Source organism: Coenobita brevimanus, chromosome 53, assembly GCF_032717465.1.
Source record: "Coenobita brevimanus isolate Jiangsu-jjx chromosome 53, ASM3271746v2, whole genome shotgun sequence".
In the NCBI taxonomy this organism is placed as follows: Eukaryota; Metazoa; Arthropoda; class Malacostraca; order Decapoda; family Coenobitidae; genus Coenobita; species Coenobita brevimanus.
This window is the reverse complement of record NC_137006.1, coordinates 28,663,786-28,680,611: the sequence shown is the minus strand read 5'-3', so window position 1 is coordinate 28,680,611 and position 16,826 is coordinate 28,663,786. Positions and strand designations below refer to the sequence as shown.

General features: G+C 42.5%; 1 protein-coding gene across 1 annotated transcript in view; it reads right to left on the bottom strand.

The window, feature by feature from the left end:
- Positions 1-16,826, bottom strand: part of LOC145400781 (metabotropic glutamate receptor 6-like) — a 351,959-nt gene that overhangs the window by 33,956 nt on the left and 301,177 nt on the right. The window contains exon 15 of the mRNA XM_080273218.1: positions 5,480-5,615. Within this exon, the coding sequence (XP_080129344.1) occupies positions 5,480-5,615 (136 nt within the window). The remainder of the gene's footprint in view (positions 1-5,479; positions 5,616-16,826) is intronic.

The following is a 16,826-nucleotide window of genomic DNA, read 5'->3' as shown; positions in this document are numbered from 1 at the left end:
TGCGCTGGTATTAGAAGCGTTTATAGTAAGGCTGGCAGGATATGTAATGTGATGGATTTAGAGGTGTAAGTAGTAGACTTGGTAGGACCTGTAGTGTACTCGCACTGGTATTGGTAATATTTGTGATCATACCCGAGGTTCTGTCTTTAATAATTATCAAAGGCTACACAGTGCAAATAAGAGCTGGGGGTGTTTGTAGTAACTGCGTTGGTAGTGGGCGTGTTGGTAATGGCAGTGCTCTTTTGGAGTGCTATGAGAGGTTGTACGAGTATATTATGTTTATTAGAGTGCAGTCATTAGAGATGGCAGAATAGCCTATGTAGTATTTTGGTGATGGCTATACTGTGGTACTGGCAGAGTGTATAATAGAGTCTTGGTAGTAGAGGTGTCAGCATTTGAGCTGGTAAGATGTGTAGTATCTAGGTTGTAGGCGTAAGACTTAGGGTACTGGCAGGGTCATATGGCGTGTTCGTAGTAGTGGTGTTAGTAGTGGGAGGATCTTATGTACACTCCCAGCACACCAAGATCAGCCCCGGGGGAGGGGAGGTGTTACGGGTGTAGTGGTGCTGATATCGAAGGTGTAGGTAGTACATCTGGTAAGGTGTGTAGTGTGTTATAGGGATATATATTTTCACTTTTCTCGATGATTATCATTTTTCTCTTGCTGTTTTGTAATCTATCCATGTCATAACGACTTTTTGCTGTGTACTTTCGAACTGTATTCTGCTGTTATTTTGAAGTTTCATAATCCTACCTCTATATTGTGCAGATTCTCCCCACTCTAACTCCTTCAGCAGGAGGACATCTCTGATATCTGCTTTAATTAGACGATTATATTCACCACTGGAGAGCCTTTACTAGTGTATAGGTTAACAAAGGCTTTATCCAACCCTGTAGATTAATATAGGCTGTATCCAACCCTTTTAATTCGAAAATTTTCTCCCAGGCTGGACAAACTCGTCTGCTGATGGCAGGAATAAAATGAAAAGGCGTCACTGTGGAGAAGGGGTTAAGTTACGCAGTAACATGTCTACTTCTTCCCCTCTGCCGCCATGGCTGAATGGTCAGCGTCACTGACTGAATGAAAGAAAAAAAAAAAAAACGCCACAGGCTCAATAGAATATTCTGGTCAACTCTCAGTTCTTTCAATAATAACTTTAACAAGTCATCATTCATTCCCCCACTAAAATCTTCTGATGGCAACAGTACAAATGACCCTCATGGGAAAGCGAATATCTTTGCCAGTAGGCTACATTTACGAGAAATTCTACCATAGAGGTAGTCAGCCAGAACGTCCCAGCACTAGAACTTGACTCTCCCGAAATTGTTCCACTTAAAATACAGACAAGATACGTAAAATCTATCCTAGACACTTTACCAACCAACAAAGCTCCAGGCCCAGATGGAATTCCTCCAATTGTTTTGAAAAAATGTTCCCGAAAACTTGCCTCTGTTCCAGCCAAATTATTCAGACTATGCATACGTACTTCTTCACCCCGTAATTCATGGAAAGAAGCCAATATCCACCAAATTCCAAGAAAACGAAGTTCCTCTGACCCCTCTGATTACAGACCAATAGCTCTCACATCTTCTGTTGGTGAAGTATTTGGAAATTTAGTTAAAAAGCACATAGTTGAACATCTTGAATCCAACAACTTAATTAGTGATGGACAATATGGTCTTCCCCACGAAAGATCCACCACTGACATACTCAATCTTCTGACTCATACCATCCATCAGCCAACTGACCAACATGGAGAAACTCCTTCAGTAACCCTTGATATTTCTAAAGCTATCGACAGAATGTGGCACCGTTCCCTGCTGTCCAAACTCCCTTGCTATTGACTAACGTCTTTTATTCTTCTGCTTTCCTCTTATCTCTGCAACAGAAAAATAAGAGTAAAAGCAGATGATGTATATTCCAATTTCCACTCAATGAACGCCGATGTGCCACAGGGATATCAGTTCTGGCACCAACCCTGTTCCTGGTTCATATTAATGATCTCTTATTTGCCACCCACAATCCCATCCATTCATATGCAGAAGAGTCAACACTTCACAGTTCATTCACACTCAAACACCCATTTACAAAGTCTAATTTCTCTGACTCTCAACTCAGTACAGCATCTCCATAAACCAAGACTTATCTACGATCAGTGAATGGGGACAAAACAACCTTGTCTCATTTGATGCTAGTAAAACCAAATATACACAATTTACTAATAGACAGATATTGCCAGATTCGTGTATTACCTTCAGTGCTACTAATATTCCCATCTCCAGATATATTGAAATTCTTGGTGTCTCACTTAACAATCCCATCAGTTGGACCTCTCATGTCAGATCACTTGCTAAAATCACCTCAAAGAAACTTGGATTATTGCTCAGAGTCCGCAACTTCTTCACTGACAAGCAGTTAGCCATAATTTATATGAGTCATGTGCTCTCTCAGCTTGAATATTGTTCACCCTTGTGGAATGAATATGGAAAGGTTGCACTAAAACAACTAGAAAAAATTCAGAACAAAGCTGCTGGAATTATCAATAACCCTTCTATTATAAACAAACTACATTCCCTACAAGTGAGAAGGGATGTTGCCTCTCTTGCATTATTTTACAGATATTTTTATGGCATTTGCTCAGACGAAGTTGCGTCCATTGTGCCACCTCTCCATGCCTTCCCTCGTGCTACACAGGTGTCTGGTAACGCTCATGACTGGAATGCCACACAGCCATATTACAGAACTTCTGTCTATCAGAATTCTTTTATTTCCTGAACTGCATCTCTCTGGAACTCGCTTCCCCGTAGTTGTTTCCCCCCAAACTTCAACCTACAGCTGTTCAAGTCCAATTGTTAAGATATTTTATGAATGGAGGACGCCAGTAATCTGGTGTATGGATTTTTTTTTTATTCATTTGTTTTTCCTTTCTCTGTTGTTATTGAAAAAAAAAAAAAAAAAAAAAAAATAAGTTATGGAGATGAGCACAGTGGCAAAGCGCCTCATGGCGTCTCCCTCCACTTTTACCTTTACCTCAGCACCGCATGGTGGCAGCACCAGCACTCACACAACACACTCCACGAGCACAGTGAAACTGACTCCGTTGTATTCAAAGAGGCAACGTAGGCTTCGTAGCCTATTTTACTCCGCAATTTATTATGCCAGTTACACCATGATATTCTCCTCTTTGTGTTATTTATAACCTATATTCTTATTTCCGGTAAAGTTCTTCCTCTTTGTGTTATTTCTAACCTATATTCTTATTTCTGATAAGGTTTGCGTCAGTACCATACAAAAAGATGCACGAGGTAAAAAAAAAAAAAAAAAAAAAAAAAAAAAAAAAGAGTTGAGGAAGAAGTACTACGAAATTTGGAAGTTCAGATAGAATGCCACCTTGTGCGACCCTCATACCATCCTACATTTCGTGTTGAAAGCTGCTCAGGTCATTTGTTGCCGATCTTTGTTAGTCCCTTCAATCAGATGACGTATTTTTATGCTTTTTCCTCCTACCAACAAACAATTTTACTCAGCTTTGAACATATTTGTTTTTTAATAACAATAATTAAGAATACTGTACTGTATATTCTACTCCTACGGTCTAAAATCTCTTACGAGTACATTCGTCTGGCGGCAGTAATAAAAGAAGGTAGAACACGTCATCGGAGTGAAGCAGTTAACACATTCAATAACACAACGACTTTTATTTTTGTATTCTTCCTATTACCCAAAGATTTTGAAGACATGAGTGATATCTGATCATGAAAATGTTAACAACTTCGACTGACCCAATCAGTACCAGGATGTCTCTTATATCACGTTCTTGCTTATATAAACCAACCATCACTAATCAGGGTGACCTCTAGCAAGACGGGGCTGAGAACAAGTTCGACTGATTAATTCTTTTAGTTCCAAAAAAATGTATTTTGTATCTTTTTCCTGCTGTCAACAAACTGTTCCAGCCAACTTAGTTGAGACCTCTACCAGTAAGAGAACCCACATGTTGCAGATCTTATTCCTCGGCATGTGTTACTACGACCGTATCCCAGACCCCAGACAATGGAGGCGATCGTAGAGTCTGGCCAGGATATTGGTGCTGCTGTTATACAGGTCACAGTCTTAAGGACGTGTTCTCGTAGGCTTAGGCGACATCCTAGCATCTCTTGTGAATTGCTATGCATTTACCACCTTATTGTTATTTATTTTTCATCAGCACAGATAATATGAACGAGAAAATCAGAGAGTCGTAGGCAAAATTAATGGATAAGGAGAAGGTGGCGTGGTGTTTCTAAAGCTCAAGAGAATACGACCAACACGACCACATCCTAAACACTTGAGAGGGTCGTACTGCAGGCAGGGAATATTGGTGGGGATAACATAAAGTTGGCAGGCTGAGCCATACTTGTGCAGTGCCATAAATGGAGGGGGGGGGAGGGGAGGGGAATGGTCTTAGGGCTTTTCAGCTGTTCCTTTCTTGTTTTCATTTTTTTTTTAATTTTGAGCGATCATTTACATACGGGTGGGTTTGTTACATCATCTGTATGTATCCTGTTTCCCTGGTGTTAAAAGCAATATGGAGAAAATATATTCTTGTTATATTAAGATTTTCTCTCTCCTGTACTTCACTTTTTTTTTTTTTCTTTACAGCTTTACATCTTTCCACAGATCATACTGCACTTGCTTGGAGTTACATCCTTGCGCCACCTGATCTTTGTCTTTGCAGTTTGAACGGTACTGAGTTTGACGTTCGTGGCAAAGTGTGTCTTGATATTTCCTTACATAATGAGGCAAAACAACTTATATAACTGTGAATTCTACATCACCCATATGCTCCGAAATCGTGCTGATATTTTACTTGGAATTACTGCTATGTTCCACTCAAGAATAAATTTGTTGTCTACTAGCAGAGGAATTTCTATCGATGGTCAATGTGTCTTTACTTACTCAAATAGCCTTCATGTACAGGAATGAAATTGTTCTTGTATATCCTTCTAATATTTTCCAATCTTAATTTTTGAGAGACATTTTCTTGTTTATGAAATGTTCTGAGTCTTCCCATTAACTTCGAAACTCGTGTCTCCTGCAACTTTCATATGCTTTTTCTATTTTATTTACTTTCCTTTATAATTATGTGCGAAATTTGCTAAAAGTCATCTAACGTTTCTTTTATAAACGTTTCTTGGCTATGTTTGCACTGGAAAATGAGAGAGCGTTCTTATGCCTAGTGTATCCTATATATAAAAATATAAATTTTGTATATGTTCTCGTATTATACATATTTCTCATGTCTTATGCCAGTGTTTGAAAGTTATTTAATTGCATTCCTCATAGTTTTCTTATTTCACTTCTCCGTCTACTAATTACGTGTGTTCGAAGTTACGTGCATGTGCGAAGTCTTAGTGTCACTAAAACGGAAGAGTAAATGTGTACGCGCGTGTAGCTTCTCTCTCTCTCTCTCTCTCTCTCTCTCTCTCTCTGTCTCACCTATAGGGTACGCGAGGGCTATCACATAAGATGCATTGATGGATGCGGCACACACGAGGAAGTTGTCCTCCCTCACAAGGTAGTGGTGAATGGCTCGTGGAGGACTCACCACCCACCACACTGCCGTCACCACAACCTGAAAATCAGAATCTTTTTATCCTTGCTATTAAATCTACTACTGCTGCTACTATTACTACTACTACGACTACATCTACTGTGCTGGTACTCTATTGCAGTTATTCCCTCCACCATGCCTGACCCATCAAGCAAGCTGTCATTGAAGATGAGGGGAGAAAAACCGGGAATTATGCAACAGAAATTGAACATCTTAAAGATAAATCAGACATAGGCGCTGGTGTTGTGGGATCTTGTTGCGCTCTGGTTATTTTGATCAGTTTACGACTTATAAGTAGTTTTGTAAGGCTTTCATTGAGTACATGATCGGTCACAGAAAAGCTGGTTCTCTTCTCTGTTTTGAACTCTTATTGCAGTGTATGCGAACCGATCCTCACAGCCCTCAAGGGCGTAAAACAATATCGGAGGCTACGGCTGCTGGTAATGACATTATGACTGATATCACTAATCTGTTGAAAAAATATGATTTTGTTTTTGTGGATCAGGATCAAGAGGACTCTATTATGTTAAATCCTCTTCTGTTTGTAAGGATCCGTTTCAGATCACGGATCACACCACAGATCCATGGTCAGTCGGTGTTCTATTTGGGCCACTGAATACGAACGCTTAGATCTGTCGGCCATGACTCTGTAGAATCCGTGATCTGCTCTGAACCTGTTTCTCGAGTAGGGTTGAGTTGGATCATAAACATTCATTCTCCCAGCTCTTCCCAAATTATTTCTATTTTATTGACCACTATGCTCTTTTATTTTTACAATGGCGTCAGGTGAAGGAAGAGTACATCAAGTACTCAAATACGATTTGATTAAATTAGTGGTAGTCGGATGACAGTGTGCAGAGCGTGAAACATGATCAGGCAATCGGGACAATACACCTGTGTGGGATTGGCATTAAATAAAGGGTAAATTTTCGGGACTGCACCCAACTATCGGACAGTGAAACTGACAAGCTCAGTACTGAATTGAAGCATTTCTAAATATTTTCTCTTCCATTAGCATCTGTGTCCTCCCTTGTGGCGGGGGGGACACAATCTGGCCGCACTATGGGGTGGTGCTACCACTCTGCGGCCAGGTTGTTTTAGTAAGAATGCTGCCACCGTATTCCCTGCGTGTCGTAAAAGGCGACTAAAAGGGGCCAGGTGAGGGGACTAGGGACCCCCCTCCTCTGTTTTTTTTAGTTCCTACAATGAGACAGGGTATAGAAAGGGCTGGGGAATTGAGTTATCCCCGTACCCTGAAGATTGGGTCTATGAATGTGCGTGGATGTAGTACGATTGAGGCTAAAGAGGGGAGGTTGGGAGAATGTTTGTGAGTAGAAAGATGGATGTGTTAGCTTTGAGTGAAACAAAGATTAAAGGGAAAGGTGAGTCTAAGTTTGCAAGTGTGAATGGAAGGATGTTAGGTATTGCTAGAGGAAGGGCAAGAGAATGTGGGCCTTGTTGGTAGGCCTGGAATTGCAGCAGTGTGTGACTAAATGGAAGGAGGTGTCATCGAGACTGACGTGGGTGAAGGCAAAATTTGGACGAGAGTTGTGGGTATTTGTAAGTGCATATGGGCCTGGTAGTGACAGGGATGCAGGAGAGAGGGAGTCTTTCTGGAATGATGCTGATGAATGTCTGCAGAGTTTTGGAGCAAATGAATGTGGTAGTGATGGGAGATCTGAATGTTAGAGTGAGAAATGTAGCACTTACAAGTGTAATTGGTATGCATGGTGTGCCTGGAAGAAATACAAATGAGGAATGAATGATATGGATGTGTGTTGAGCGAGAGATGGTGATTGGAAATGCCTTGTTTGAAAAGGAAAATATTTATAAGTATACATGGGTGAGACAGGAAGGTGGAAGGGGTGCTGATAGAGCATTGATGGACTATGTGGTTGTGTCCAGGAATGTAAGAGGAAGATCGTTGGAAGTGAGAGGTTTGAGAGAGGAGGGTGGAGGTATGTCTGATCACTACCTGGTGGAGGGAAAGTCGAGAGTAGTTATGGGATGGGTGAGAGCTAGGACTGTTAGGCGTGGCAGGGAGGTTTTGAAAGTGAGTGAGTTGGATAAAAGAGAGATAATGGGAGATTACCAGAAGTTGAAATAAGAATGGAACGCAGTGAAACATCAGGAAAATGGCGGTGTGGAGAAGTAATGACAATTGTTTAAAAGTGCTGTGGTGGGGTATGCAGAAGAGGTGTATGGTGTGAGACGAGAGGGTGGTGATGGAAGAAAGGGAAGTAAATGGTGTTGCGAGGAAGTAAGTATGGCTGTGGCTGAGAAGAGACGTGCACATGAGGTGTGGCTGCAAAGGAAGGATGAGGTGTCATATGAGACATATAAGGAAAAGAAGAATAGGGTGGGAAGGTCTGTGCATTATGCTAAAGTGGCAGCAGATGAGAGATGGGGTAGGTGGTTAACTGAGAATTTTCAACAGAATAAGAAAATGTTTTGGAAGGAGGTGAAAAGGATGCAAAGGAGAAAGTCTGGCAAGGGAAAGCGAGTAAAAGCAGAGGATGGAAAGATGTTAACTGAGATGGATGCAGTAAGAAAGAGATGGGCGGAGTATTCCGAAAGATTGTTGAATGTAGAGGAGAAAGGGAGGCTAAGACTGTGGCACATGGAGGAGTGCAAGGAATAAATACGATGGGAGAGTTGAATGATTCTTTGATCACAATGGAGGAGGTGCAGGAAAGTGGAGAGGAGATGAAAGCAGCGACAGCTGCGGGTATGGATGGGTGTGCTGTGGAATGCCTGAAAGATGGTGGAGCGACTACTGTCAGGTGGTTAGTAAGATTGCTGAATATGTGGTTTGTGAGTGATAAGGTGCCGATTGACTGGGCAAGTGCTTGTGTGGTTCCTTTGTATAAAGGTAAGTGTGATAAGTATGAATGTACTTGCTATATGGGGTTATAAGTCTGTTGTGTGTTGTAGGTAAGGTGTATGGTAGAGTGTCAATTAAGAGAGTTAGAGAGGGTAAAGAGGGAGTGATTGGTGATGAGCAGTGTGGCATTAGGAGAGGATGGGGATGCATGGATCAGGTGTTTGCTGTGAGACAGGTGTGTGAAAAGTATTTGACTAAAGGTAAGAATGTGTTTTGGGCATTCATGGATCTAGCGAAAGTGTATGATAGAACTGATAAGGAGGCTTTGTGGACTGTTTTGAGGTAGTATGGACTTGATGATAGGTTGTTAAAGGGAGTAAAAAGTTTGTAAATAGTAGAGCATGTGTAAGAGTTGGAATAGTGTGAGTGACTGCTTTCCCATGAGAGTGAGGCTGCGGCAGGAATGTGTGATGTCGCCTTGGTTAGTTAATATCAATGTGGATGGTGTTGTAAGGGAAATGGAAGCAAGAGTATTAGGTGGAGGCTTGAGTCTGGTGAACGTTGATAGCAGAGAGTGCAGTTGAATCAGCTGCTGTTTGCGGATGATACTGCACTGGTGGCTGATTCGGAAGAGAGTTTGAGACAGTTGGTAAAAGAGTCTGGAAGGGTGTGTGAAAATAGGAAATTGAGAGCCAATGAGAATAAGAGTAAAGTGATGAAGTGTGCGAGGTTGGTAGATGGTAGGGGGATGAATATAGTTTCGAATGGTGATTGCTCGAGGAGGTAGAGTGTTTTAAGTATTTTGGGTCACAAGTTGCTGTAGATGGAAGAATAGATGTAGAAGTGAAGTTTAGAATGAATGAAGTGGGAAAGGTGCTGGGAGGAATGAAAAGAGTGTTTAAATATCATTCGCTTAGAATGGATGTAAAGAGAAGGCTGTATGAGGGTGCAGTGGTACCGACTGCATTATATGGGGCTGAAACATGGAATAGGCTATTGGTGTAGCAGAGAGGAAAAGCTGGAGTGTAATGGAGATGAGGTGCCTGAGGAGAGTGTGTGATGTGACGCATATGGATCGAGTGAGAAATGATGAAGTGCGAAGGAGAACTGGAGTTATGCAGGAGATGGCTAATCGAGTTGGGCAGAGAGTGTTACGATGGTTTCGGCATATGGAGAGAACGGATGAAGAGTGCTTGGTGAAAAAGATAAGTATAGTCGGTTCCAGGGAGTCTGACGCACTGATTTTGCCAGATGGAGGACAAGTGGATTTGGTAACACTGCATGATGCCTTAGGGCGGTGATTGGTCAATTTCCGTTGTGTCTGAACGTGCACCAAACTGACTTTGTACTCCAACCAAGGTCCTCATTTATTTGTAAGATACCGGATTATACAGATACAGATTAAAGCAATGATGTCTTTAATAATAAAAATGTACCTTTTAAAATATTAGAGATAAACCTGAACGACACTGATAACAAAACTAAGTAAAGTCGCAACTGGACGCATACGGACTCAGTCAGCGGCTGTGGCGGGAATTCAGACGTTCATAGCAAGGTGGTCCCGAGGTCCTGGAAGGCTCAAATGTTTTTCCCACCAGTACTACACAGTGTCACAGTCTACAGTCTACACCAAGCCCTTCATTACCTCATCTGCTAATATACAACCTTAACCTAGATATCCTTAGTTTATCTTCTAACCAGTGGCGTACCTGAGGGGGGAGGGGGGTTTGAAAATGCCCCCCGGGCCCCCAATTAAGGGGGGCCCAAAAAAGCCTTAAAAATTTATAAGCTTTTTTATTAATTTTTAAAAATATATATACTTATCATCCCGACATTCCCGGCTGAGATATTAGATAAGTTTTGAGAATTAGGGAGGCTGGGTTCTTTGCAGGGCCCCTCCTTCAGGAGGGGGGCCCCGCAAAGAACCTAGACTCCCGGGCCCCCAAATCTCTAGGTACGCCCCTGCTAACAATTATGATTTGTGTAAACACACACACACACACACACACACACACACACACACACACACCTCACTGAGGCCAATACATGCTATTCTCAATATATATAGTGTACATACACATTTTCATTACCTTCATGGGTAACAGTAGCTTTAAAAATCTGAATTTGTTTGAATTCATAGTCAGATTCAGTAAAATTATTTCATACATTAATAAGTCTGGTATTTTGATTTTTCTGAACATTTTCACAAGTGTCATGAGACAGACATACAAATAGACAGACGGACACCCTGTCCCTGGGCACCAAGCACCCTCTTCTCAAGCGTGATGTATCTACAGTATGTCCCCTCGACAGAGAGAAGCCAGGAAAGTAATGGCTTAGTCACTGTAGAATGAACCGAATTTTTGTTAATGGCGGAAGAAAGGAAAGTAAGATCAAAGTAAATCCCACGAAAAAATAATAGCTGAGCTATGCTGCTATAATAACACCGCGTGCAGTGTGAACGATATCGAACATAATGAAATGAATTTAAACAAATAAATCTGTCGCTGACTGTTCTCCGTATGCGTCCAGTCGCGACTTCACTTACTTTTGATATCAATGTCGTTCAGGTTTATCTCTAATCATTTAAAAGGCACATACTTATCATTAGAGATATCATTGCTTTAATTTATATCTTTATAATCCGGTATCTTTCAAATAAATGAGGGCCTTGGTTGGAATACAAAGTCAATTAGATGCATGTTCAAACACAACGGGAATCGACCAATCACCGCCCTAGAGCATCGCGCAGTTTTACCAATTTCACTTGTCCTCAGCTCGCAAAATCGGTGCGTCAGACTCCCTGAAACCGACTATAGATCGAATATGAGATGTGTAAGGCTGAGAGGAAGACCACGAATAGGATGGATGGACAGTATTTAGAGAGCGTTAGATGTGAGAGAGATGTCTGTAGAGCAAGGAAGAGTGGCTGCACATGATAGGAATGACTGGAGAGAAATTGTGAATGAATAAATGATGACTCAGCCCTGAGGGGATATTCTCCTTCATATGATCTGATCAGCTGATCAGGTGAGGTTCAGGTAAGAGGATGGCTCCATTATGATGTGGCAGGGGTAAACCAGCTCTGCTATCGGGCCCTGCTGTGGATGTCGCTGATTGCACTGCGCGGTTGACCCTTGTAAAGTGTGGTGCGGTGAGGATCTGTCCTTTCTCCCCTTAGAGCTAAGATACGAATAAATGTGTGTGTGGTTGAGTGAATTGGGAGTGTGTCGTGCTGTCTCGGTTACCCCCCTTTCTCTGGGGGAAGCAGCCCAGGCATATAGATAGATAAGCATCTCTCGCATTTTTTTTTTATTACGCACTTAGTAAATAAAGTGGGAGGGGTGGGGAGTTTCCCTAGCTCCTGTCTGGACCTTTTTATTCCATCTTCGTTAAAATTAACTAACCCAACCTAAATAGCAGCGAAGGATTAGTTATTCAAAGTAATACTGGTCAAAGTTATGTGTAGCTATTTCTCTCTGGTGGAATACTTCAAGGATGTGGGACCATAGATATAAATAAGCCTAGATGCCACATCGCCCATTCTTTACCACAGCGGCGATGCGTCTGTGCGGCCGCCATTTAGAGTGGTCAAGCACGTAATAATGACGCTTGTTTTAGAATGCATTCAGATTATGAATGTTGTTGTTGTTGTGGTGATGGTGATGGTTATTGCTGTTGTGGTTGTTGTTGCTGTTGTTGTTGTGGTGGTGGTGGTGGTGATGGTGGTTATTGTTGTGGTGGTGGTGGCTGTTGTGGTGATGGTGGTGGTAGTTGTTGTTGCTGTGGTGGTGGTGGCTGTTGTTGTTTTGGTGGTGATGGCTGTTGTTGCGGTTGCTGTTGTGGTTGTTGTGGTGGTGATGGTTGTCGTGGTGGTGGTTGATGTTGTGGTGATTGTTTTTGTGGTTGTTGTTGTTGTGGTGGTGGTGGTTGCAGTGGTGGTGGTTGTTGTGGTGGTGGTGGTTGTTGTGGTGGTGGTGGTTGTTGTGGTGGTGATGGTTGCTGTGGTGGTGGTTGTTGTGGTGGTGGCCGTTGTTGTGGTTAGTGTTGCTGTGGTTGTTGTTGTTGTGGTGGTGTTGGTTGCTGTTGTTGTTGCTGTTGTTGTTTTGGTGGTGGTGGTTATGATGATGGTGGTTGTTGTAGTTGTTGTTGCTGTTGTGGTTGTTGGTGCTGTTGTTGTGGTGGTGGTGGTGATGTTGGTGGTTGTTGTTGTGGTGGTGGTGGTGATGGTGGTTGTTGTTGTTGTTGTAGCGGTGGTGGTGGTTGGTTTAATGGTTGTTGTTGTCGTGGTGGTGGTGGTGGTTGTGATTCCTGGTTCATCTGAAACGTAAGCTCGGTGGACTGCAGGCTTAAGTTTCCCGTCTGGAACCCATCATCCTCCTTTTTGGGGATAGGGAAGCAGCCCAGGGACTCTTGCATAACCAGACACTTGAGCCGCTCGTGCAATCGGTGCCACCATAGATATATTACGATGCTTACTACACGGAAAAGCAGCACAGTGTTGATGCATTTCTAAGTAAATAGTTGTCACCTAAGCCTATTGTCTGGAACACAAAATCGTCTGCCTTGACCACTCCAAGATGGCGGTCGCGCAGACGCATCTAGAGTAGGAACATGGCATCTAGATTTATATATCTAGCGCCATGGACATTACAAACATTGTCATTGTTGATGCACTGTCATGCTGACATTGTCAAATTACCACACACACAAAAAAAGTCTTTAAATCAACTTACCTGTGGAAAGTTATTCCCTGTTGTCTTGTTTCTATATTCCGACGATTTTTAAATTAAAAAGCAGCAGTGCTGCGACATTTCTAGGTAAATAATGGTCAACTATGCCCAATGTCAAGAACACAACATCGTTTGCTTTGACCGTTTCAAGATGGCGGCGGCGCAGTCGCATCGAAAGTAGCGTCATGTGGCATCTATGTTTATTTACATATATGTGTGGGACTACCTAGGTAAAAAAAAAAAAAAAAAAAAATGATTCATGGACTTTGTGAATGTACAGAAATGCGTTTTCAAGGATGATCAGATTCCGTCAATAAGCAAAGCAATTACGACTTTTATAGAGGATAATGGCACCTTCCAACATTGTGATGATATCACAATTTTATAAATGCCGAAACCAGCAGATTAAGATGGATTAGATTTGGGAAAAATAGGTTAGGTTAGGATTCTTTTGGTTAAGTAAGGTAGATAGCTTAGAGAAGGTTATGACTGATTTTTTTTTTTTTTTTTAATGCGAGGAAGAAGGAACCAAAGGCCATGAGCCCGCAGTAACAGTTCCCTCCAAGAGAAAAATAAAATACAATAGAGAGCCAAATTCAAGATCAGATCATTTTGAGATGCCTGGACACACTGCGTTTGAAAGACTGGAGATCATAGGCAGCAGGAAATACAGACAGAGGAAGACAGTTCCAGAGCTGACCTGTTGCATAAATGAAAGGCTGGGAGTAACGGTTAACTCTTGCATTAGAGAGTTGGACAGAAAAGGGATGAGAGTTTGCTGCCAGACGGGTGCTACGCGCCCATCGTAGAGGTGGAGGAATGCAAGCAAACAGTTCAGAGGAGCAGTGACCATTAAAGTAGCGATAGAAAAGAGATAAAGATGCAACAGTGCGGCGAAGAGACAGAGGTTGAAGGGAGTCAGTAAGAGGAGGAGAGTTAATGAGATGAAAAGCCTTTGACTCCACCCTATTGAGAAGAGCTGTATGTGGGGAACCTCCCCACACATGAGAGTTGTACTCCACACAGGGGCGGATAAAACCCCTGTATAGAGTCAACAATTGTGCAGGGGTAAAGAAAGAGCGGAGTCGGCTTAGCACACCCAATCTCTTGGAAACAGATTTTACAAGAGATGTAATATGATCTTTCCAAGATAAGTCCCGAGTAAATGAAACCCCAAGCATGTTCAAGGATGATGCAGGATTAAGCTGAATATTATTAAACATTACTGCGTATACCTATGGAAGATTTTGTCGTGTTGATAGGTGTAAGAACTAAGTCTTAGATGCATTAAAAACAACCATGTTATTTTTACCCCAGTCAGAGATACAAGCCAACTCAGACATTAGGTGTGCCATAGCCTCATCCCTTGTTTGTTGAAGTAACTGTTGAGATGGGCGTTGTGGGAACCGAATGGAAAGGTGAAGGGTGGAGTCATCAGCGTTTAAGTGGATAGGGTTAGATGTAAAGCTTAGAAGATCATTGATGAATAAAAGGAAGAGAGTTGGTGATAGGACAGAGCCCTGAGGAACACCACTGTTGATAGATCTAGGAGAAGAACGATGGCCATCTACAACAGCGGCTATAGAACGACCAGAAAGGAAGCTAGCGATGAAGGCACAGATAGAAGGATAGAAACCGTAGGAAGGCAGTTTGGAAATTAAAGATTTATGCCAGACTCGATCGAAAGCCTTTGAGATGTCAAGTGCAATGGCAAAGCTTTCGCCAAAGTCCCGAAAGGAGGATGACCAGGAGTCTGAAAGGTAGGTGAGAAGATCGCCAGTGGAGCGTCCCTGACGGAACCCGTACTGACGATCGGAAAGAAGGTTGTGATGGGAAAGATGCCTTAAAATTTTTCTATTGAGAATTGACTCGAAAACTTTTGAAATACAAGACGTTAAAGCAATTGGACGATAGTTGGAGGGTTGGGAGTGGTCACCCTTCTTTGGGACTGGCTGAATGAGAGCAAACTTCCAGCAAGAAGGAAAGGTACAAGTTGACAGACAAAGGCGAAAGAGTTAGCCTAGGCAGGGTGTAAGCACAGAAGCACAGTTCTTGAGAACAACAGGATGGACTCCATCAGGCCCATATGCCTTGTTAGTACTGAGGCCAGTGATGGCAGAAAATACATCAGCTGAAGAAATTTTAATGTCAGCCATGAGGGAGTCAGAGGGGGGAAGTGATGGAGGAACAGCACCGGAATCATCTAAGGTGGAATTGGAGGAGAAAGTCTGTGCGAAGAGATCTGCTTTATCAGTAGAAGAAATAGCTACAGAACCATCAGAGTAGAAAAGAGGAGGGAAGGATGATGAGGTAAAGTTGTTAGAAAGGTTTTTGGCAAGGTGCCAGAAGGAGCGGGAAGAAATCGAGTTGGAGAGTTGAGAGCATTTAGTATGGATGAAATTATTTTTAGCAGAGCGAAGAACAGACTTAGCACGATTCCGGGCAGAAACGTAAAGATGATGTGATTCAGGGGTGGGTTGGCTCCGGTACCTTTTGTAGGCCCTCTCCTTGTTGCAGACAGCATTAGAACAAGCGTGATTAAACCAGGGCTTTCTTGCTTTAGTCAAAGGATATGAGAATGGAATGTATGCTTCCATGCCCTAGAGAATAACCTCCGTTATCCGCAAGGCACACTCAGATGGCTCACGGCCATGGAAACAATAATCATTCCAGGGAAAATCAAAGAAGTACTACCTAAGGGCCTCCCAGATTGCGGCTCCAAAATGCCACAGACGACGTTTCCATGGAGGGTCCACAGGCCGTACCGGAGTGATAGGACAGGTTAAGGTGATAAGGTTGTGATCGGAGGAGCCCAACGGAGAGAAAAGATTAACAGAGTAAGGAGAAGGATTAGTTGTGAGGAAGAGGTCAAGTATGTTGGAGCTCTCTCCAAGGCGGTCAGGGATACGGGTAGGGTGCTGTACAAGTTGCTCTAGGTCATTAAGGATAGAAAAGATGTAGGCTTGTTCACCAGGTGAATCAGTGAAAGGAGAGGAGAGCCAAAGGTGGTGGTGAACATTGAAATCTCTTAGAATGGAGATTTCCGAGAAAGGAGAAATGGGTGTTCCATCGTAGAAGTAAGATAGTCGAAGAATTTTTGATAGTAGAATTAGGGGATAAGTAAACAGCACAGATATATTTAGTCAGAGAATGACAGGAAAGCCGAAGCCAGAGTGCAGAGAATTCAGAAGAATTGAGTTCAGGAACACCAGAGCAAGATAAGTCGTTGCGTATATATACACAACAGCCACCTTTGGCTTTGAAATGAGTATAGATAAAGTAGGAGGATACAGAAAAGGGTTTGCTGTCAGTTGCCTCAGACAGCTAAGTCTCAGTTAGAAAAAGAAGGTGAGGTTTAGAGGAGGAGAGGTGGTGCTCAACAGAGCGAAAGTTAGAGGAAAGGCCGCGAATGTTCCAGAAATGAAGAAATGAGTCAGACAGTGGTTCCAGGCACCTCGAGTCGTCACCGGGAGAGGGGCGGATGGTGGGGGCATTTATGGTCCCCCTCCCCTGGGGACTCCGAGGCTTGGTGATGAGACGCCATAATAATTTTTTAATTTTGGAAAAGGAAGTGTAGTGTGTACTGTGCATGTAGTTTGGTGTAGACAGTTAGAGATATTTGTACTGGAGAGCATGCTGGCCTACTCTCTGTGTAACTGAGACACTGAAAAAGTT